The 24,094-nt window shown below is 41.4% G+C and overlaps 1 long non-coding RNA gene and 2 gene segments (V, D, J or C); 1 reads left to right on the top strand and 2 right to left on the bottom strand.

Annotated features, from left to right (window-relative positions):
* The window catches only part of LOC108515617 (uncharacterized), a 20,454-nt gene extending 16,613 nt beyond the window's left edge, over positions 1 to 3,841 (top strand). Inside the window, exon 3 of the long non-coding RNA XR_001881578.1 lies at positions 3,606 to 3,841. This is a non-coding gene — a long non-coding RNA (uncharacterized LOC108515617). The remainder of the gene's footprint in view (positions 1 to 3,605) is intronic.
* Positions 3,842 to 6,342: 2,501 nt separating this feature from the next.
* LOC108515593 (Ig heavy chain V-I region 5-like) lies at positions 6,343 to 6,894 on the bottom strand. The segment is given in 2 exon segments: positions 6,343 to 6,665; positions 6,782 to 6,894. Coding segments are annotated over 2 exon segments (378 nt in total).
* A 14,710-nt stretch (positions 6,895 to 21,604) lies between these two features.
* LOC108515604 (Ig heavy chain V-I region 5-like) lies at positions 21,605 to 22,165 on the bottom strand. The segment is given in 2 exon segments: positions 21,605 to 21,936; positions 22,057 to 22,165. Coding segments are annotated over 2 exon segments (372 nt in total).
* Between the last annotated feature and the right edge of the window lie 1,929 nt (positions 22,166 to 24,094).

The raw sequence follows: 24,094 nt of genomic DNA, 5'->3' as shown, positions 1-24,094 counted from the left end.
AAAAAAAAAAAAAAAAAAAAACTCCTAATAGGTGTCAAGTGGGGTTTCTTTTTATTTTTCTAAGGATTAATAATATTGAACATCTTTTTCTATGCTAGTTATCTAATTATCTCTAAATAGTCTTCTTTAGGGAAATGTCTATTCATGTACTTTTTATTTTTATTGTTGACAGGTAGGACCTATGTTTGTACAATAGATATTATTAACCCCCATCAGATATATGATTCACAAATATTTTCTTCTATTCCACATGTTGCAATTTCCCTGGGTTGATTTTGTATTTTGATGCACATTTTAAATTTTTATGTAGTCCAATTTATTATTTTTCTTTTGCCTGTATGTTGGTGTTAAAAGTGTCAGTGTTTAAATGTCTATAAATACTGACTTACTATACTGAGGAGGTCACACTAGGCCATCTCTCTGATGGTGGAGCTAAGAATTTTACTCTCTTCCATTTTGTACCAGGGGACAGTGCAGATACATGAGAACCCAGTGGTTTTGCCGAGCTTATTTGTCTTGCATTTTTGGTGACATGGATTGTTCACGTTGGCTTCCTCTGGCAGGTCCACCTGGAAAGCATTATATTTAGCAAGAAAAAAGGAGGGAGTGAATGATGGCCCTGTGGACTGTGTATATTCTCTGTTGGAAATGTCAAATCCATGACACATAAAGGGATTTACTAGAGATATTAAATTCCTTACAAATTGTTGAAAGGCCATAAGGAACAGGCTCCAGGCAAAGACACTAGAACAATTCCAAGAATGGCAGTTGGAGCGCAGGCTGGGGAGGAGCTCCTGCTGCCTGAAACCCCACATTCGAGCTGTCTCCTGCAGAAAAGAAAGCAGCACTTCTTACCACTGTTTCCAGAAGGACAGCAGTTCTGCTATCCACTGCTAGAGACCTGACCCCTTTCTCTGCAGCCCTGCCTGTGTTGATTACATCTTCATTTCAGTCTCATGTAGATTCATCTGTTTTCATGGGTATAGGGGTTATTTCTGCCCAAGTGCATCCTGTGGCTTTATATTATAAATACACATCTTTCTACACTTCAATTTCCAGGCATTACTAGTATCAACTGCAGCATGCTACAATCTAACGTAAAGATTTTCTTTACAAAGAACATCATGGTACCCACATAACATTGTCCTCACCAAAATGTGGGGAAACTCCAATCTGTTCAGCCCAATGCCATCTAAGAAAAAATGTTCTTGTCTCATGAGCCATTAATTTGTTTACTTATTATTTAATTTGTGGTCTAAATTGTAAAGGTGGCTAAAAATAGCACTTTGGTTTTTTCTAAAGAAAGGGTGTATAGAAAAGATTAAATTATTTAACACATATATGAATAACTCATTTCATTATTGTCAACAGCTTCTTTCATATTTATTTTATTCTCTAGTTTCTAGCAATACTTTTTCTATGGTAGCATCTGGAAAGGCTACCCTTCATGTCCTTGGCGTCCTAAGACCCAGATGTGGTGAAGAATGCCCATTAGCTGTGTTACTACACCATGGTTTATGATTGAGATGAGGGAGGGAAAGTGCCTGATCTCACTCAAATGTGCTCATTTTCCTGAACTGGATCACAGCCAGGCAGCACAGTCCTGTGGGCACTTGCCACATTTCTATCACTATATCTTCACTTGCCACATTTCTATCAACATGAGTGTGTCTTCCTTCACTGTGGAAAACACAGGGTGGGCAGGGTCAAGGAATAGCAAAAGGAGTACTTGGAGTTGCCTGAGCTTCCACTCTGGTTTCCCCAAATGTTTTCGATCCATTTAATTTATGATAATAAACACCTTTCTGCCTAACCAGACATAACTGCTTTTCTGAGATCCAACCGATTCAGTGATAAAACTATATAGAAAAATAAATACATTTTTCAACGTTTAAGCTGACCAGGAGGCTGTCCCTGGTGTTTACCCCTCCATATTCCACTATGCGTTTTATCTTCCCTTTGCCTCACTGGGGATCCAAGTGCAGATAATGTTTCATATGTCTGTGATCCCTAGAACTTCATCCTGATGACTGTTGAAATCTTCTCTGAGTTTTACCAGTAGAAATGACAATAAATACAAACATTCCAGAAGGTCCCCTAGAGTCCATATTTTCTGTACTTCCTCTCTAAAATATGTAAAATCAATTATGTTTACTCTTGCTTTATATAGACTCGATCTATGGCCCCAGCACACACTCTAAAACCCTTTGTAGACAATTTGTCCTGTATTGTATGAAGTCTAAATGGTCACATGCTTATCATATCATTTCTTCCAATTTAATGGAATAATTGTTATGTCAACTCTTTGGATTAAGAACCATCAACCAGGCCAGCGTCGTGGCTCACATGTGTAATCCCAGCTCTTTGGGAGGCAGAGGTGGGCGGATCATGAGATCAAGAGATCGAGACCATCCTAGTCCATATGGTAAAACCATGTCTCTACTAAACATACAAAAATTAGCTGGGTGTGATGGCGTACACCTGTAGTGACAGCTACTTGGTAGCCTGAGGCAGGAGAAAAGCTTGAACCCGGGAGGCAAAGATTGAAATGAGCCGAGATGGTGCTAATACTCTCCAGGCTGGCAGCAGAGCAAGACTCCATCTTAAAAAAAAAAAAAAAGAACCGTCAACTGTCAACCAGAAAACCACAGCCCTGAGAAAATAGAAATCGAGTATTTCAAGGTGTTCAGTTGGCATAACAATGATGAGTCTACAGCTCATTTTCAAGATAAAAATATTCTGTTTATGAGAGTAAAAGCACCAATCCCCGTGAGTGTTTCAGAGCCTCCACCACTTCTGAAGGCATAGCAATTCAACAGCACAAGGGTTTGTGTGCCAGCTTCGCTTGACTAATAATGAGTTTTTCCTTGTCTATAGGGAAAGCTGCACCTGTGCACATTACAAGAGCATGAGCTACACTTTGCTTCACTTATTTTTTGAGGTAAACAGCTTGCTTGATCCAAATCCATATTATGGATGAATTTCCTGACACTGATAAAAGCACTTGGAAAATCCTCAAGGAATATTTTATACAGAAACATAACCGAAAAGAAAGGCAAATTCATATGTAGGAAAATAACCACTGCCCTCCTCATGTTACATGAGGTCCACTAGAATCACCTGATACCAGCTGTTAGTCTCAGCCCTGATGTGTCATACAATGTTAAGGGTTCTTCTTGGCAAATTAGGTAATTATAGGAGCCAGTAGCCCTGTAAGTCTCAGTTAGTTGCAACTCATATTATTGAGTCCCCACTGGGACCTCCACAACATTGGTTCATGATACTCCCTAAGAAAGCTGGGAAAGGTGACTGACTGAAGTCCAAGTGTTGGATCATCCTCATTATTAAAAGCCCCTGCTTACTAACGGCATTTCAATTAATATCCAGTTGGAAAGCATTTTCTTTGATTATGGCTCATTTTTAAATGTCTAGTCATAGCTCATCCAGAATGGCTTTGTCTGCAATCATCCTGTTACATTTGTTTTGAGGCCTGATGATCTGTGAAAACCAACAGCCAATATGATTAAATTGCTGTTCTCTTGGCACTGTGATCATCAGATGTAATCCTTGCAATTTACCCACTGTTATGGTTTTTACATTTCCAGGGCTTCCCTGACAATGGCACTGATGTGACTCCATCCAGCATCCATTGTTGTGAGAACTCTATTTGGCATATCATCGTTGTGAACATGAACAAAATGGAGACTTTCATAGGATGCAATGGTTAACATTCAATGTTAGTCAAAATTTGTTGTAGTCCTAACCTGGGAACTCTACTTGGTTGGAAAAATATTATAGGTAATGGCAAGCATTTGGTAGAGTTTTAAAATAAAGAATACAAAGAAATTTTCTTAGCAAGAGCATCAACTATATGTGGTGCACAATGCCATTTTTGTATGGAACGTAACAAAGATTATTTAAATGTATATGAATACTATATATATTTGTAGCCAATATTTTATCAAATAAATGTATTTTCACTTCTATGTATATTATATACATATATGCACATTTTTCCATAAAGTAAATTTTAATTTTTTATACTGAAATACTAATTAGTTTTAATTTTGACTTCTATTTTCCCTTAATAACTTCATAATTTCATTACTAAATGTTCACATTTTACCACCAATTTAAGAAAATATATTTGTGTATATATAGGTAGAGGTATAAATACTGTATTAAGAAGCTTTCATGCATTAATGATTGGTAACTGGTTAAATACACAACTCAGTGGGTGATAACAGGAAACATTTGTTTTCATGTACATAGATGTTCATGTTCTCAATCATCTGGCTGATCAAGGAAGGGCTCAGCTGAGTGGTTTCTCTGAAGGGCACTGAGCTTGCCTTCAGTCTATAGATATCAATTTTCTGAGGACAAGGCTGAACAGCAGCGAGTACACATGACACAAGATTCTTGTGGCAGGTCTCAGCAGTCAACAACATCCCAAACCAAACTGCACAGTTGAATTTAAGCCCAATAATTTCTAACTTGGTTTCACACATTTTAAATATATTCCTTTACTTTAGTGAGTACAAATTTTCAAGAAAATGTTAACTCCATTTAATTAAAAAGGTGTTTGATCATTCCATGGACAAATAATTATGCTTTCAACCTTTATAACGTTGAAAATATTTGAAAACGTAAATTTGCATGAAGAGGAAAATAAAGCTGGATGTGTTCTCAACATGTGGCTTTAAATATATTTTTTTAATGGCCTCATTGGGGAAGAAAACATTTTAACTTATATAAATGTCCCTTTTTGTCTCTCTCTTGTCCTATGGAGTTGCCCAATAAGAGGTCCTCCCATGAGATTTGAAAGTCAGAAAAGAATGACTCAATATTCTCCACTGGTACTTAAGACAGACCTAGGGACAGAGGTTAGGACTGGAGAAACATCTGGAAAGATGCTATAGGAAGCTGTCAGCATCAGCACACCCACCCTTACACTTCCACACAGAATTGAGGACCTCGTGGTTAGAAAGCCCATAATTAAGGGCAGATGCATTCTATTTTCTGAGGGAGCACCAGAGACTCCTGCTTCTAATATCTTCTTCATGACTACTATATCCTTGGCTTTGAAAGGTTGTAGTGGGAAAGTTAATCATAGGAATTGGGTAATTCTTGTCATAGCCAACAGAGCCAAGAAACCAGGAGGAAAGGCACTCAGGGTGCAAAATGTTGTTTCTAGAATGCAATTGAAATAGGCGTATTATCCCATGGAACCAATGTTTATGGATTTTTGAATAAATGTAGAAATTGACCCCTCCAGTCTTAAAATCAAGATAGTTAGATTTGTCTTATCTGAGTTCTTTTTTCAAAAAGCCAACCATCAGGCCTCCAGATACCATCAAGGAGCTGAAACTTACATATCACTGAATAAGGACAGTGAGATCCTTAGCCCATTATGATTGACTAACTGACCTCCTGCTTCCTGTTGACCAAATTATTTTCCTTACCCCTCCCTATTTCCTGTTTTCCCACGTTTCTTCCCTGCTCTATAAACCTCTAACTTTAGTTTCTCCCGGACATACATTTATGAATGGTGTCCCATCTCCTTGGCTGCAGCACCTGATTAAAGCCTGTTCTTGGCAATACTTGTTGTCTTAGTGACTGGCTTTCTGTGTGCTGAGCAGCAGGATCTACACCAAATCCCTGGCATTTCAATAACAAAGTTCTCTGCAAGCTTCACTGCTCTGGCTTATTGTAACCTGAAATCAAATTTACCCACAACTTCTGAGATGATTTGATATTATTCTAGGATTCACTTTGTCCACCACCACTTACCAGTCTGAGCTTGCCAGCTCCCAACCCTTCCTTGTGCCAATGAACTTTCTCAAAGAGCAATAGGTAATATTTTCCCTTTTTCATAAAACGCTAACATTCTCGTGTTCTTCCACCATACTGAAGACCATTGAGTTTTCCTGTATGTCCCATATGGCAAATACTTCTTTGCAAGCAAAACATTAAATTTAGAGATTCATCTCTCCATTTTATTTAGACTTCAGTAGTTTAGACTGTAATTCTCTGTATTAAGACAATTCCTGCTTAGAATATCTATAGTGGCTTCTTCTGTGTTATATGAATTCCAACTGAAGCCATAAACTAGACTCCTCATGTGTCATGATCTCTGTCTTTAGTAAATCAGCAGAGGCATTGCAATGTCTGTGCAGCTGGGGCTGAGAAAAGAAAAAGAAATTGGGATGCAGAGGTGACTTCATATCCTCCTCTACCAACACCATCAGAGTGTGGCTGCATCTGAGGAACACTCTCAGCCCATGGAGGCATCAGGAGGAGCAGCTGGGGCAGCCCAGCCTCACACATCTTCTCCTTGGGGGTTTATGTTAGGGTGTGTAACACTGTGGGAGGGTAACTATTATGCTGTTGACAGTAATAAACTGCAAAATCTTCAGGCTGCAGGCTGCTGATGGTGAGAGTGAATTCTGTCCCAGATCCACTGCCGCTGAACCTTGATGGGACCCCACTTTGCAAAGTGGATGCAGCATAGATCAGGAGCTTAGGGGCTTTCCCTGGTTTCTGCTGATACCAGGCTAACCAGCTACTAATGCCCTGACTCGCCCGACAAGTGATGGTGACTCTGTCTCCTACAGATGCAGACAGGGAGGATGGAGACTGGGTCATCTGGATGTCACATCTGGCACCTGAGATTGGAAACATAAAAACAAATGTCCACACAATTGTAAGAGAAGTTCCCTGAAGAGCCAGGCTGTACTGAATACACTGGGCCACGTAAATTCCAACTGTTCTCCTTCCTTACCTGGGAGCCAGAGCAGCAGGAGCCCTAGAAGCTGAGCGGGGACCCTGATGTCCATGCTGCGTCCAGACTGGGTCTAACTCCTGCACGAAGTGTAACCAGCCTATTAAGAAGTCTTCAGGGTAGGAGGACGTGCCCTGAGAACATGCAAATGAGCAGAAGATGGGGCAGACTGGGCACAGCTGCAAGGCTGGCTCATGTCAGTAACTCAGCACCTGCTCAGTGTCCCCAGGTGTCCCAGGTAAGAGCAGGGTAGCACAAATATGTCGGCAGAGAATGTGTTTCCACTGGGGACTATTTTGTTATGAGAGACAGTTTTTAGGTTTTTTTTTTTTTTTTTTTTTTTTTTGACAGTTTGAAATATTCCTCAGAAATCGATGGAGTAATGTGTTTCATTGGTGTATGGGGATTATTTAGGAGAATAGTCATGTTTGTAGGAAACACATAGTAAAACTTTAGATGGTAGGATTCAAAAGACTCTCCTATGATTACAGTTAGTGAAGGGGGTAAGTGAGCTATACTTGCAAAATTTCTGTGAGTTTATCATTGTTTCTTTCTAAAAATGTTACAAATAAATCTTATTGACATAATGCAATGTATATTTGTAAGTATTAGGTAATGGTGTTATGCCATTATTCTTACCAGTATAAGATCAAGCAATTTACTTCAGATACACTAAATTGATATCGTGTTCCCTCAATGCACGCAGCGCTCACAGATCAACCATTTTCAAGAGCTACCGGTCTCTATAATACCCAGAGACTAAATGGGCTGCACCTTATTCTTGTTTTGGGCTCCTCCATAGTCTACCTTCTTTTCTGCCATTGAGTATTATTTCCCAAAGTTCATCTCTTTTAGTGAGGGTGGCCACTGCATGCAGGATGTCCAAGCCACGCACCATCAATGCCACTTTGCTCTTTTACATTTTATCAGTGACTGGGGATATCATCCTGACCCAGACATGAGCCTCCCTGTTAACATCTTTAGGAAAGAGACACTCAGTCTCTTATCAAGCAATTGCTCATGTACATGGAGAAATCAGCTGGATCCAGATGAAACTGGACAGGGATTTGCACTCGTTATATCTCACATCTCTAATGTGCCCAAAAATGTCCCAGCCGGGCTCAGTAGCAGGGGAAGTGGATCCAACTACATCAGCATCAGTGGGCTGCAGCCCAGGGCTCCATAAAATTTTACTGATGCCTGACTAGGGGAGCCAAATCACAGTGCTGTAGCCTGTGCACAAACCTTCCCGCTGCTTTGTCTTTGCCTGTGATTTCTGTGTCTCCCTAAAGTTTATAAAACCAATGTGTAACCCAAATACCTTGGGCACAAGTTTGCAGGACCCCATAAGCCTGTGTCACAGGCCATAAGCCTTTTCTTTGGCAAAATAAACCTATAACTTGATTGAGACCTGTCTCAGATTCTGTTTTATTTACACTGGGTCACAAAATTTAAAAATCCTCTAAAACTATCTATACATCCGTAAGTCTACAGTAGAGACAGAGGAGTGAGCTTACTCCAACAGTTAAAACTCACAAGTTAGAGGAAGCTGAGTCTGAGATTTTGTCCAACTTTCTTGTTTCATAAAAGTACTTTGTGATTTTTTAAATTTTAGTTTAGAGAAGGACAATTTTGGGGAATACGTTTATGGCGGTAGAATGAATAATGTCCCCACCCCAAAAGATGTCCATGTCCTTGTCTCTGGAACCCAAGTGTTATAGGAGTTTTTAAGAAATTATTTTAGATAGAGAGGAAAAGGTGTCCTTGGGAAAGTTTTGTTTCTTTTAAAGCAGCTCCAGAAACGTTTCTTGTCTGGCAGGAAAGCCCTGGTTCTTAGAGCTGGGCTGGCAAGCTTTGATATACAAATATCGGCCATTAGAAACTGAGTCCAGTCAAACATGGCGATTCCCACCTTCTTCTTCCTTGCCCCAACATGTGCCTAGCAACATGGCTGCCCCCACATATCCCCATGTGTGTAGAACATTATGACACCCTGCATTTGCATATTAAAACGCTAGGGTGGGAGGGCCAGGTTTTTCTCAGGCTACATGAATGACATGCCTGGTCATACCAAACACCTAAGCCCTATGCAAATCAGACACCACCTCCTTCAGCCTCCTCATATAAACAGCCACTTTTCCGCCGCACATGGAATTTTCTCTCTGTTCGAATCCCCCCTCCCTCTGTCTCTGTATGGGGGAACTCTTTTCTTCTTCCTTCCTTCTTGCGTATTAAACTTTTCGCTCCTTAAAACAACTTCACACGTGTCGTGTTGTTTTAAACAAACAGGAGTGAGACTGAGAACCCTGGTGTTCCTCCAGTCATTGGAGTGGTATCATAACAATTCTACATTATATAGCAAAAAAGAACTTGACAGATGTAAGTTAAGGACTTTGCGAATAAGCAACCTGGTTATCCAGATGAAATCAATACAATCACAAAGGTCATTAAAATAAAAGAGCAGGCTCGCAGTCAGAGAGGAGCTGGGACAATGGGGAAGGATGTGGCTTGAGGAAGGGAGGGGCCATGGAACCAGAAATGTGGGAGCACCTGGAAGATAAAAAGCAGAGAATACAGTTCTCTCCTCTGGAGCATCCAGAAGGATTACAGACCTACTGACACCTTAGCATTAATTCAGTGAGACTTCTGACCTCCAGAACTATAGGGTAATACATTTATGTTGTGTGAAGCCAATAAGACTGTGGTAATGTAAATGGCAGCTTTGGAAACTAATGCAAGGGGAAGAGATGTCTTTCACCTCACTGAGCGCATGGTTGTCCTCTGTTCTTGGAAATATTTCCACCTTGTCTTCTGGTGTCGGTTTTGACAAGAGACAGAGAAAATTTCTCCGAGAGAAAAGCTAGCGTGAGAATTCTTTTTAGCTAGAAAATATCTTGGATAAAGTCCCACGATTATCTCTTATACGATCTGGGTGTCACAGAGTTTAGGGGTCAGATCTCACAGCACGTGATAGGAGAAAGAGGGTTTTGTTCATTGGTTTGTTTTCATATTAGGAGGGAAATTAGATTTTCAGGACACAATCTGTGAGGGACAGACTGAGTCAGAGCTATTGTAAGAGAAAGAGGAGATGTGGAAGGAGTCAGGGCGATGAAACATGTGTCCCTGTTCCCAAATCTAAAATAAAGTGATTGATTTCAGAAGGTGAAGCAAAGCTCTTTACCTTCCATCTTCTTAGGAAGGATCAAATTCTTCCCAGAGTCCCTGCCCCTCCTTCACTCCCCTGACATTGCATTGTGGAGCTAATCACATGTTCTCTTAATCCCTGCTCCTGTCCCAGGCTGGGAGAGGCTCACTGTCCTCACCATGCCCAGCAGGATAGAGCTGGTGTCCTAGGCACCAAACGGGAAGAGGATGGTTTCTGTGCAGGTGATAAGAGTTTTACCGCATGTTACATTTCACTGTAATTCTAAGTAAAGTTGTGTGGAGAGAAGAGAAGATATGGGCAACTTTATCTGGTGGGGCTGGAAGAGGCCGAGCTCTGAGAATGACAATGAATTCACATGTCTAATTTTCCAGGTGGCAAATGCTAACTTTAGCAATTGTGGAAATATAGACTTTGAGTTTAAGAACAAGATAGACTTTCAGGTACTGCAATAAATGAGGAGACATTTGGAATAGGGTCCTTAGCCCAGGGCTAAAGTCAGGCTGGCAGTGCCTCAGAGCTGCCAGGCACAGGTCCAGCACTGTGGGGGAAGCATCTGCTCTCCTGAGCCAAGGGATGAGGACCTGGGAGGAACCACAGGCCCTGGCCACAGGGCTGCCTGGCAGGGGCTTGAGGGAAGGAAACTGCTCACAAATTCAGAGGAGCTGCATTAAGCATATATCCTGCAGCCCAGCAAGAGTGAATGTGTCAGAGACTTTTCCTGGGCTCCAGGGTCCTGAATGACTTTGACTCTGTTGGAGTCAAAGAGGGAGGGTTAGCAAATGTCCTCAAAGTCTTTACTCAGCCAGACTCTGTTCTGCTTGGAAAGAAAAGAAACACCTGCTACACAAATAAACATAACATTATGTGTATCTGTAATAAGAATTTCTAATATAAATTTTACATATTGAATACATATATTTTAGAAATAACTTGTATTTATATATTTGAATATTCTAGGTATCTATTTACGAATAAATATGTGGTACATGTTCATATATAAAGAGATATAATTTTGGTTGGTAGTATAAGGTATAGTTTTAAACTTTAATAAATTGAATGTGAACATTAAAAATGAGCACTGGGTGCACCACTTCACGGCCCCTCCTCACTCCAGGGCCTGAGGGTCATAAAGCTCAGGACTCTCTTCGATATCCCCCTGGGCAGAGAGCAGTGAACTGCCCATTGCTGAGGATCATGAGTGACCTGAGGGGGTCTGTGGAATCACAGAGCAGCAGATGTCCAGGAGATGCATAGTAAGTCTGGCTCCTGAATGGAAGGAGGTTTTGTCCCCAGAGCTCAGCATAGACAAGTCCTCTTCTGGTCATTTCTGTCAAACGAAGCAACACATGTGGCTCAGAGGCTGCATGGTCACAGGATGAAGACCCTCCATGACTCATTCCCAACTTCCCCTCTGCCCATCTTTCATGGCTCACCAGCTGCTGGGACTCTGTTGACAACAGCCTATGTCTGCCTCACATACAAGCTTCTCAATAGTTGCCATTTTATTTTCTGGTCTCCAATAACCACAACTTGGCAACCATGACCCTTCCACAAAGATTCATGGAGTGGGGTCAGAACTAGGGTTCTGCAATGTGCTGGGGCATGTATGTAAGAGAAACAAGGCATGGATAGCCCATGTCTGAAGTGGGGATGAATTTTCATCATGAATTCGGAGTAGGAGGTGGGAGAAAACATCCGGACATGCTCCATGCAGTGATGCCCACAAAATACACTAGAGGTGCCCATAGAGGTGGTGGGAAGGGGGTGTGAGGCAAAGAGAGGATGTGAATTCAGAGGTATCCCCCAGCCTGTTCCCCTGATAACGTTTCAGACCCTTAGCAGCCCCTGTGCAGAGCTGTTACTAGGGAAGATTTGTGCAGGACAAGGACAGGTGGAGTAAAAACCTACTTCTGAAGGCATCTTGGTTGCTGATGGCCAGAGTAACATCTGTTCACACCCACTGTCCCTGATCCAGGCAGGAATCATGTCCAGGAGGGTAGCAGGAGCCAGCAGGAGCCAGCAGGAGCTCAGAGCCAGGCCCAGGTTCTGCTGGTGCCAGGCTAGGATGTTCTTTATACTCTGGCCAGCTCTGCAGGTGACAGTAAGCCCCTCACCTGAGACACATGGAGGGGGATGAAGATAGCATCCACATCACATGCTCACTGTCATCCAAGTAGGGGAACAGACATGCAGACCCCCAAATATTAATACCAGGCTTGTAGTTCATCCAACTTGGTGCAATTCTGATCAGAAGGAAAAACAGGCTAACAACTTCATCATCAAGGAAAGTTCATATTTCATACAAACTATCTGAGGCTGAAGCCTGACTTCCCCTTCCTCACCAGGCAGTCAGAACAGCAAGAACAAGAGGAGAAAAGCTGGGTGCCAAAGTCCACAAGGTGCCTCCTGAGGCTGATCCTGCTCAGAGAAGGTGGCAATAGTGGATGAGTCTATTGGGACTGCCACACCAACATACCCTGAGCTGGATGGCTTCAACCACAGACATTTATTACTAACTTATTAGACATGTATTGTGAATGTATTAGAAGCCTGGAAGTTTCAAGACCAAGGTCCAGAAGGATTTGCTTTCTGATGAGAGCCCTGTTTCTTGTTTCCAGATGTCCTCTCTGGGTACATCCTCTCATGGGTTCAGCAATGTGCTGGGGCCTGTGTAGGAGAAGCAAGTGCATGCTTTCCTCGGTGCATGCTTGGAGGCTGGTGAGGGGTTAAAGAACAGCTCAATGATATTTCTTTTCTATTAGAATACAAATCCTATTAAGTCAAAACCCCATTGTTTTGACCTCATTTGATCCTAATTTCCTCTTCATAACCTCTATGTCTAAGTACAGTAATATTGGAGTTTGGAGATTCAAAGTATGAATTTGTGAATCAAAATTCAGTTCATAGCAGGAGCACTTTGAGGATACAGTCAAGGCAGTAGGAAGGACAAGGCGAGGCTTCCAGTCTCAGAGCACAGAGGGCGTTTTCCCACCACTCAGCACACTGGCAGCTCCTCCCAGGTGATTCAGGTCACACATGAGACCCCATCCCACCTTGGGGGCAGCCTGCTGATACTGGAACAATACCACCCTTAATTTCACTATTTCTAAGATCAGACTTCCTATCTTATGTTTATTATGGGGTTTGTCCAATGGCAAGGTTTTTGACTTACCCTTCAATGGCAGGCTTATGACAAAATATCAAATAGAATTTTAGATGCTGCTTTCTAATAAGACTTGATTGAGTTTTTTCATTGGTTTTCATGGAGTTGATTTTATTACGTCCATCAATAGGCTGCATTCTATAGGGAACACAAAATGATTCCTCTCCTCAATAAACCAGTCACCTTGTTGAGGATAAGGTGTGTTCAGAAAAGATGATCACAAAAAAAATTCGGAGCTAGAGTCTGTGATCCATGTGAGATGCCAATGATGTGGTTCTGGAAAAGAGATAGTGAGGTTGTGAGGGGCCCTGGAGGGCACAGTGGAGGGCTAGGCTGGGGAGTAGAGGGCCCCTGGTCTGGATGTGTCTACTCAGCTTCATTCCTCTCATTCTTGAAACAGTGGCTGCACCAGCCAGGAAGCATCTGAGACCACCTGATTCTCTGGAATAACAGCTGCTGAGGTTTGTGCTGTGAGCTATAAAACTGTGTGTCAGTGTAACCATTTAGATGAGCACTAATGAAAATAATTTTTTAAGATGATGAAAATGTCTAGATTTATGCTTTGCAAGGGTAGCCATTATATGTCATATGTGGCTCCTGAGCACTTGAAATGTAGTGAAAACAACTAAGGAACTACATTGTTAATTTTAGTTAATTCTAATGTACATGTTTGTGGCTGGGCACTGCTAGTGTTTGCATGGGAGACAGGGAAGTTTGAGACGGTCACAAACAGCAATGTCATCAGGACAACCAATCTGCTAAATGTTAAGCAGAGATGATCCCAGGACCATCGCACCAAGCTGGGGTGGACAAGGTGGAAAGAGCGTATGAGTGAATCTTTGGAACCTTTCCCAGATTCTGCTGCTTCTAGATGGATGATGTAAACTCTCCATCTTGAAGACACTGAAAGGGAAGCTAGCAACTGGGAAGCTGAGTGTTTCTCCCGTAATTTGAGGTAGAAACAGAACACAAATCTTCCCTAGTATTACTGATGTCCCTCTCTGTAGGCTTCTGAGCAGAGTGGTGCTGTCTGATCAAGTGGGAGGTGAATGCTGTGCTCCCTAATCAATAGTATTTCTCAGTTCCATGAGACATATGAACCCTGTCATATGCAGCCCCCACAGTTGAAGCCAGAGCACCATGATCAGTGTCCAGTGCTGTCCCTACCTTAGGTGATCCAACCCCACAGGACCTGGTGATGAAGGCTTGAGTGACAGGGAAGGGTTTTGGGGAGTCTGCCAATTAGCAATAAGGGTACAAACCTGGGCTTCCAGCTTCTGAGCAAGGGAACATTCTATGTCCTGGGTGTGATCCAGGTCAAGGTGTTTGATAAAAGATATTACAATAAATTATATTCTTAAGAAATTGAAAACACACAAGGCATCTGATTATTATAGGACTGTTTGGGTTTTATACTACTAAGGTGGTAAAAATAAATTTTTCAATGTGCAGTAATTTATTGGGAATCTCCCAACCTCTGCCCTTCCCGTGATGACTCCGTGGTCTTTGCAGGTTGTATGGTCACTTGGCTGCTGCCATACCACTCAGATGCATCCTCAGTACAACCCCAAGATCTTCCCCAAACAGCTTAAATGAACAGCTTCTACCTCCAGATACCACATACCATTGCTTAATTTTTATGCAATTTATTAACTATTGAAATTATTCTATTCAGTTTCATTATATAGTTATTGTTCTGTGCATGGCTCATTCCCCTACTGAATATTAGTACTTGGAATCAAAAATTATCTTATTTATTTACATGCACTTGACCCTCAAATGATAGCATTTATTGGTTCTGAAAACTCTGACATTAATTTAAATCCCTTAAAAGCAACTATATACTTCTTTTTTTAATTAGAAGAAATATGGTGCAATCTCCTCAACTAAGGAAACTAAACGACTTTTACAGTTGAAAATGATTATCTAGACGTGGGAAAACATATTGACAAAAGTAGCAAACATTATCTTGATGTTAAATAAACATAGTTTGCATGTAAAGTATACAATTATGATTAATTGTATTCAACACAGGAGGAAGAAAGGCCCTCATAGTTGGTGGAACTTGCTGGAGAGGGTGGGGGAGTCAGCCCTTAGAAGCAGAGGAGGAGATGATGAGTGATCTCAGGCAGGCATCCAAAACCAGGACCTAATATGATTCATTACAATGTTCTTTTCCTTAAGGTTTGATATTTTAAGGAAGTCCTGCTGGAAAACTTTTGGGCACATTCAGAGAATACATGGAATAAAGACTAAAAACAGTATATTTCAAAATACTATTAAACAACTCAGATACACAGAAACTAAAGTATCTTATAAAATATATTATCTTCCTCACCCATTCTTGATTATTTGGGTTTAACCAATCATGGCTCAAAATTCGACATCCTCCACATTGTGTTCTCCAACTTGAAACATCATATGCCTGAAGCCATAATGTAGACATTTTTTTTAATCATATTTTTCACTTTGGAATAAAATATGTGTTGTATGGTAAAAAAAAAAAAAAGTTTATTGAAAAGTGATATACCTTTTTGTGACCAAATATGATGAAAATCATTAATTAAAGTGTCACTTACTGTGATGTCAGTCTGCATCGCTAATGACTAGATCATATCCCCAAAGTTATTTTTGAATGTGTAGATAAGTGCACAACAAACAACGTCAAACAAATGAACTTAGTTTACATTAGAATCACCAAGTGTTCACAGTAGGACACTGGTCTTACAATTAAGTAAGGTGAAATTAAAAAAATACATCTTCAAACAGCACTTTGGATTTTAGATGAGAATGAAAGAAGAGAAAGACAATGTTTCTGATGTGCAGAACAGAAATTCTCTCTAAGGATCATGGGTGATCCTCCTGTAATTCCTATGTCCAGCAAGATATGAAACAAAATGTCCATTTAGTTTTATCACCTTCTTTAAGCTCCCAAAGTTACATTCTCTTGCTTGGGAGTGCCTTGGTACTCTCAACTTTTGGTGAAGCATTTCACATTGAAGAATTGAGGATTCTTGATTTCAACCTCTTTAGGCCTGGAGCCCTATCCTGCTCCTAAGACTGGCAATAAATGATTCATTTCTTTTTTTACTTTAGATAAATATTATTTTGGAGACAGTCTTCTTTTCAAAAGCCCTAGCTGAATGTCTATATTTATATTGCCTATGGACCAGTTTTCATACATGAAAACCTAAATATCCATTGCTTCCTGAACTCCCCGTTGACTCCTACACTGATGAAAGTGAACCTTAATGTTAATCTGACTTATAAAGCCTCAGGCTTCAGGGGATTTCTTTGGAAATAAGATCACTGTGTGACTCCTTTGAACCCACACTCACTGACACCTGAGTTCATGGGCTCTTTTGTAGCTACATCTCCAGGCCATCACCTATTCCCCTTCTAATCTTTACCCTTTAAAACCTATTTGCCATAAATGAATTACTATTTCTCTGAAGAAAAATCCAAAGTTTGTGTGTGTTTGTTTGTTGTTTACCAACTTGTAGAAAATAGTTTATGTAAGTCTATGGAAGGAAAAGGGAGTGGTAATCTTCAACTGCTGTGCACATATTCTGAAAAATACTGTTGTTAAAGATGAAGTTATAAGACAGTGACTCTTGGGTTTCAACTCTGCTGGTTGTGGCAGATGTCATGGTATTGCATAGATCATTGCCCCAGATGCCCCTACAATGATTAGAAGAACAGGATATGCGCAGTTTCTCTGTTCAGCAAGGCTGAGCTCGTTTTTGTTCTGGGTTGTAACTCAGTGTAAGGAAAACTATTGCTCTGCTGACAGTAATAAGTTGCAGCATCTTCACCTGGAAGGTGACTGATGGTGAGAATGAAATCTGTCTAAGATCCGTTGCCAGTGAACCTCAAGGGGACGCCCGACATGGACTGGAAAGTAAACTTGATGAGAAGCTTTGGAGCTTGATTTGGTTTCTGCTGGTGCCAGTGTAAGTTACTGCTAATGCCCTGACTGACCCAGCAAGTGATGGTGACTTTCTCTCCTGAAGTCCCAGACAGAAAGGCTGAGGATAGGTCAGCACAATATTACCCCTGGAGGCTAACAACACACAGAAAATACTAACATGCCATAACTGTATGTATATCAAAATCACCACTAATCTAGTTAAAGGAGGAAGCATATGCATTACTTTTTATAAATTCACATTAAAAAGCACGCTAAATTTCATAAGATGCAGAGTTCCTAATGAAAAAATAAATCACTGATTGAAATAATGGTCCCACTTTTAGCTTTGTCCACACATTCTCACCTGGAACACAGAGTAGCAGAAACCCCAGGAGTTGCCATGGGGACATCTCGCTCGCTGCTTTTGACTTGCAAGTTTTGCTTCAGCCACATCTCCGAGAAAAAACCTCTTATAGATACTGAGAAGTGGGACCACCTTAGATGTGAGAAGAGGGATACATGCAAATTATGGGGCTTTCTTACTGGTTTAAATACACAGACATCACCGTTGCCAGGAGATCGCCCTCCCTGCCCCTTCCATGGGTGTGAGAAGCGCCCTCTGCTGGCACCTGCAGATGCATGGTGCTGAGGCTCTGACAGGGCTTGACCAGACCCACCGCCCAGCTGCAGAGTGAAGACAGAGTCCATCGCAATCTCTGGGAGGTTCTGCAGTAATCTGGGGTGAACAGGAGCTCATATCCTCAGTCTTGGCCCAGGGCTACACTAACTCCCCTGCTCTCTGTCACAATATAGGCCTAAGAAACCTTGATCCTGTGGACCTTTCACAAACCAACACCCCGCACAACAATATGTTGATGAGATCATGCAATAAGCAGAAAATAATATGGATTCTCAATATACAATGAAAACACCTGAGGAACAGAGGATGGGATTCATCCCTACAAATTTAAGGGCCTGTCACGTTGGGGAAGATATCAGGGATTTAGAGAAGGGGAGTGAGTCATGCTGATCATTCCTTTCAAAGTAAGGGAAAATAATTTCGTCTTGCAACTCCAACCAATGAGAACAAACCACAGTGTTGGCAAGCCGACCCTGTAGTGTCGTCACAACACATTCCACGCTTGGATCTACTATACTATCTTGTTTATCAGCTTACTCGCAAGGCTGTCTGTTTGGAGTGTGTTCAGAGAACGAGAAGTTCTGTGGCAAGTTTGGGTTCTGATACAGGTGGCTCTGTTGCTTGGGTCGTGTGATCCAGCACATTGCTTGGGTTAGATGCATCTGTATTAGATGAGAACACTGTGAACTCTCTTGCCAGCTCCAAAATAGAATCACAGCGTCAATCTCTGGGGTTCTAGGGGAGGATAGTGTAATGCACAGAAAACAAACAAACAAACAAACAATTTTCTGTTTAAAATTCAGCTCTCAGAATATCTCAGGGTCCTAGGAGATGTGCACATGAGGCAATAGGTAACTATGTGACTGAGCTGCCCCTCATCCACTGGGAATTTTAGTCTCAAAAATTCATATGTCCAGGTGATGCTCAGAACTACTCAGTATTACCATGGAGTTTGCACTTTCAGAATTGGGTGAAAAGACATTCAGAGAAAGCGTGCTTCCCTTAGAATGACAGGTGTTCCAGTTTCCCATATAACTTTCCTCTCTTATGCTAATGTTCAATGACCTCGTGGATTTTCCCATTCAGCTAATGCCAGAGGGGAAAAACATAAAAACAAAGGCAAACAAACAAAACCACAATGACAAAGAAAAAAGCTAGGCTTCTTCTTGAATGAATCTACACCATACATTCGTGTAAATAGGAGTGAATTCCTCCCACACTATGGCCACAATCATAGGTGGCTGTGAAATATTACCTGGAGTCAGAAGGTAGTTGAGCAGGACACACGGTAATCAAACTAATGTGAATAATGAAGCGTGAGTTAATTATATACATGGATTCCTGGGAAGCTGGTTGGCCAGCATCCTAGAAAACGGATTGGAAGATCAGAGACAAGAAGCCCTAGAGAAGAGACATGTCAGTGCACTCATGGGAGTAGGAAATTCTGTGTGCAGAAATTTGTTTATTGTATCAAAACAACAGAAAATGTCTGCCATAGGTGAAACAACAACAAACAATCCATGCTCATGAATCATTCACCTTTACACAGGTTAACTGAACCTAGACTTTTCCCTTAACTCCCACAGTATTTGCATAATAGTTGTTTATACAAAACAGCTGTGGTGACCTGGAGTGCACATGTGCAACACATGAGCTGTGACTTTCCATCACCATCTGCACCAGTGCTGATCCAACTGTTGCCACTTCTGGGTGCCTGACTTCTCAGCAGCAGAGGCAAATAACCATCAGAAATTTGGTGATAATTTGGGATATTAGATCACTTTCCCTGGAGGTGGCTGTAACACATTTGTACTAGGATTCTTCTGTGTTCTAGATAAATGTTTGCCTTTTCTGCTCGCCTATAATTGACTATTACCGTGTTTAGAGTCTGTATGTTTTATTGATATGGGAATATTTCATAATCAGGGCACTAAAACGTGGGGAAAGAAATGAAATAACAGACACATGATCATGGCATCTATTGGTCCTATCAAATACTTCACCCAAGGAAGTCCATGTGGGTATGACCTTATGACCTTCTACTGACTTCAGATACTCTCCTTCAACATGTGCTGAATCTTTTTTTTTTTTTTTTTTTTTTTTTTTTTTTTTTTTTTTTAAGACAGAGTCTTGCTCTGTCACCCAGGCTGGAGTGCGGTGGCCGGATCTCAGCTCACTGCAAGCTCCGGAATCTTTAAACTGATGACCATGTTAACATGAAGCAATGCTTTAGGAAGTCATAGGTCAGAAATAGGAGCAACCTCTCTTATGATTCACAGGAACACAGCTGGGTTACACGGGTTTCCAGTCATGCAATTTTAGACCTTGCTGACCACAGGGCCTGGTACAAAGGAATGAATGCCTTTACATGTATCCTCAAGTACAATATATAGAATATTCTAAATTGAGACCCAAAGCTATGGTGATGCAGGGTTCCCCCATGCCAACACACACAAGGGCAACCAAATAATTACCTATTTCAGCAAAGTTAAACAGTAAACCTATCATGAAGTGATAGCTCTCTGTTCCTTATATGGTGACAGGAGTATGTCAGGGAATATGTCTGGACTGAAAGACAGTGAAGAACACATGTCAAAATCAGATGATTATCCTCAAATTAATATAAAGTAAAACTAGGAGTCATTTAGAACAAAACTGATAAAATAAAACATTTTTAAATAAATCCAAGACTGATATGTGACCCAGCTTTGGCTCCAGCTCTTCCAGAAGATAACAGGCTCCAGAGCTCAACAAATGCATGCTTATGTTTTTAGTTTTGTACCAGCAACATGTGTCATATGTGCTCATTTTCTGTTTCAGACCTTAAACTACAAATCAACCTTTTCAAAGTAACCCTGGCCACATACTGGGACTCATGGGGATACCGGCACTTCTGAGCATCCACCTTTCCAAGAAGAATAACCTAAGATTATACCAGACATCAAGGATCAGACTAACAGCTGGTGTCAGGTGTTTTTAGCAGGCCTCGTCCAACATGAGGAGGGCAGCAGATGTTTTCCTGTACATGCATTTGTCTTTCTTGTCAGTTATATTTCTGCATGAAATATTATTTGAGGATTTTCAAAGTGCTTTCTTCACAGTTAAGAAATTCTTCCATAATATGACATTGAATCAGGCAACTTATTTACAACAACAAAAAAAGTAAGGCAAAGTGTGCAGCTCATGATCTTATCACCTGCACAGGTGCAGCTGTCTCTACAGAAGGAGCACCATAGAATCTCCTGTTTCTAGTATAAAGCTTCCCAACTTTTATATGCTGGACTTTAAAAGTTTGTAGTGTGGAAGTTCATCATAGGAATTGGGTCGTTCCTGCAATACCCACCTAAAACAAAGTCAAGAAGCCAGGGTGAAAAAGCACTCTGGATATGAAACACTGCTCCTGGAATGTAATTCTCTGTAAGCCTGACTGCTTGTTGTAACTTGAAACCAGTTTTATCTACATCTCAGATAACTTGCTAAAACTCAAGGACTAATTTTGCCCACTAACATTGCTTACCAGTCTCAGTTGCCGGCTCCAACGCTTACCTGTGCCAGTTAACTTTCTCAAAGAGTAATACCTAACGTTTTTCTTTATTTTTAATAAAACCTCTTCTCTTTGTTCCTCTGACATATGTAAGACCACCCAGTCTTCCTGTATGCCCCATATTGCCACTCTGTCTTCCCAAAGAAAATAATAAATGTAGAGATAAATCTCTACATTTTATTTTGACTTCAACAATAGTTCAGACAATTCTCTGTATTCTAATAAGTCCTGCTTAGAATATCTATAGTGACTTTTCCTTTGCTGTATGAATCTCAGTTGAGTCCATAAAACAGAATCCTCATGTGTAATCATTTCTATCCTTCATTAAATCTGCATCTAAGGAACACTGGAGGCACCAAGAGGAGCAGCTGGGGCAGCCGAGCCTCACACACCTGCTTCCCTGGGAGGTTTATGTTTAGGTTTGTAACACTGTGGGAGGGTAACTGTAATACTGTTGACAGTAATAAGCAGCAACATCTTCAGGCTGCAGGCTGCTGATTGTGAGAGTGAAATCTGTCCCAGATCCACTGCCACTGAACCTCGAAGGAACCCCGGATTGCAAACTGGATGCACCATAGATCAGGAGCTTAGGGGCTTTCCCTAGTTTCTGCTGATACCAGGCTAAACTACTACTAAAGCTCTGACTTGCCCGGCAAGTGATGGTGACTCTGTCTCCCACAGATGCAGACAGGGAGGATGGAGACTGGGTCATCTGGATGTCACATCTGACTCCTGAGATTGGAAACATAAAAACAAATATGCACACAAAAAATCATGTTGTAAGACCTTCCCTGAATGGCTAGGCAATATTGACCACACTAGGCTGAGTAAATTGCTAATGCTTTTCCTTACCTGAGAGCCAGAGTAACAGGAAGCCCAGGAGCTGAGTGGGGACCCTCATGTCCATGCTCTGTCCTGACTGGGACTGACTCCTGCACAGGGTGTGACCAACCCATTAATAAGTCTTCAGGGCTGTGGGCTGTGACCCGGGAATATGCAAATCAGCAGGAGATGGGGCAGGCTGGACACAGCTGCAGGGGTTGGTTCTCAGTAACTCAGCATAGGCTCAGTGTCCCCAGTGTCCCAGCTCAGACCAGGATAGCACAGATTTGTCTGCAGAGATTGTGTTTCTTCCTGGAGACCATTTCATAAGAAACATTTTTGAAATAGTTGTCAAAATTAGAAATATTCCTGAGGACTAGCTGGAGTAATGTATTTTATTGGTGTATTGGGCCTATTTAGGAGAATATCTTGTTCATAGGGAACACTTTGAAACTGTATCTGCAAAAATTGTAACTGAGGGAATTATGACAGTGAAAGAGATCAGACCTAAACGACTCCATCTTGCTTCTAACCTAACCTTCAAGCTGTCCTTGTGCATTCCTGGAAATGGGCTGAACTGACCTAGAGAAGGAATTTAGTTTATAGTTTGACTCTGAAACAAAATTGATAATAGCCTTTTCCTGAAAAGACACCCTTCTTGCCCTAGGATCAGTTTGCTTTTGTAGGACTTAAAAATTAGTTTCAAGATTAGAAATTATGGTTTAGGGGTCAAGCATCCTCTGGCTGCAAGAGTCTGAACCTCCCCAAATTGCTCCTGGGGATAACATCACTATTGTAAAACCTAAGAGATTAGTGCTGGAGACATTTTGCAGACGCTGCACTTGCTTGGTCAGCTGACACTACCCAGACGGGTAATCTGAATCAACCAGTTCAGTGATCCCATCCAGGAATGGATGACAGCAAGAAAACCTCACTTCAACCACCCCCATGCCCACATGATTCCATCTTCAACCTGACCAATCAGCACTCCAATTCCCAAGCCCCTACCTGCCAAATCATCTTTTAAAACATCCCCAAATATTCTAGGAGACTGATTTGAGTACTAATAAAAGTCCAGTCTCCCACACAGCCAATTCTTCGTGAATTACTCTTTCTCCATGGCAATTCCCCTATCTTAATAAATCAGCTCTGTCTAGGCAGCAGGCATGGTGAATGCATTGGGAGGTTACAACATGGTAAAGTGTTAGAGGGTGGGGTCATCAGGTTTTCAGTATGGTCTCGAATATTTCCAGTTACAGGAGGGGGTACTTTGTGCTGTACTTGCAACTTTTTTATGAATGTAAAATTGTTCCTTTCTTTAAAAATTTAAAAATAAAATGTATCAAAATAATGCTAAATTACTGAAAATATCTTGTAATGGTATTAAGTCATGCTTCTTTCCAGCATAAGATTAAGCAACTTACTGAAGATACACAAAAATGACAGGCTGTTTCCTCTATGCGTGGGTCCCTCAGAGATCCATCATTATTCAGAGCTATAGGTGTCTTTAAAACCCAGAGTCTGAATTAGTTGCACCTTAGTTTTGGATTGGGGACTTCCATATTCTCCCCTTTTCTGCTATTGAATATTGTTTCCCACAGTTCATCAGCATGAAAGGCTGAATAATGATGCAGATCTGATTACTTCAACAAAAGTCACTGTATTTGCCTCCAACTGTCGGAGCCCGACCTAGGATAAACTTGAACCCCTGGGCTAATAAAGGCTCCGGTGATAATTATCTCCAACATAGAAAGATAAAGATCATATTCCCCGGCTAATGCTGTGAACTGCACTTTCCACCAGCATGTTCCTGAGGACTCAGAAGCAGCTCTCCTGGAACCTGGCAGTTGAGGGAGAGGGCCTGGGGAAACAGGCCAGGAAACTCTCCCTCCAAACAAGGGCAGCTGCTGCTCTGTGCATGTCCCCGTCACATACCATCAATACCACTTTCCTTTTTTGCTCTTCAGCAGTGAGTGAGGACATCACCCTGACCCAGATGTCAGCCTCCCTCTTGGTGTCTTTAGGTGAGAGAGGCTCCATCTCCTATCAAGCAATTTCCCATGTACAT

The sequence above is a fragment of the Rhinopithecus bieti genome, unplaced genomic scaffold, assembly GCF_001698545.2.
Source record: "Rhinopithecus bieti isolate Rb0 unplaced genomic scaffold, ASM169854v2 scaffold_2476, whole genome shotgun sequence".
Classification (NCBI taxonomy): Eukaryota; Metazoa; Chordata; class Mammalia; order Primates; family Cercopithecidae; genus Rhinopithecus; species Rhinopithecus bieti.
The sequence above is the reverse complement of the archived record's forward strand: the minus strand, read 5'-3'. Positions and strand labels throughout refer to the sequence as shown.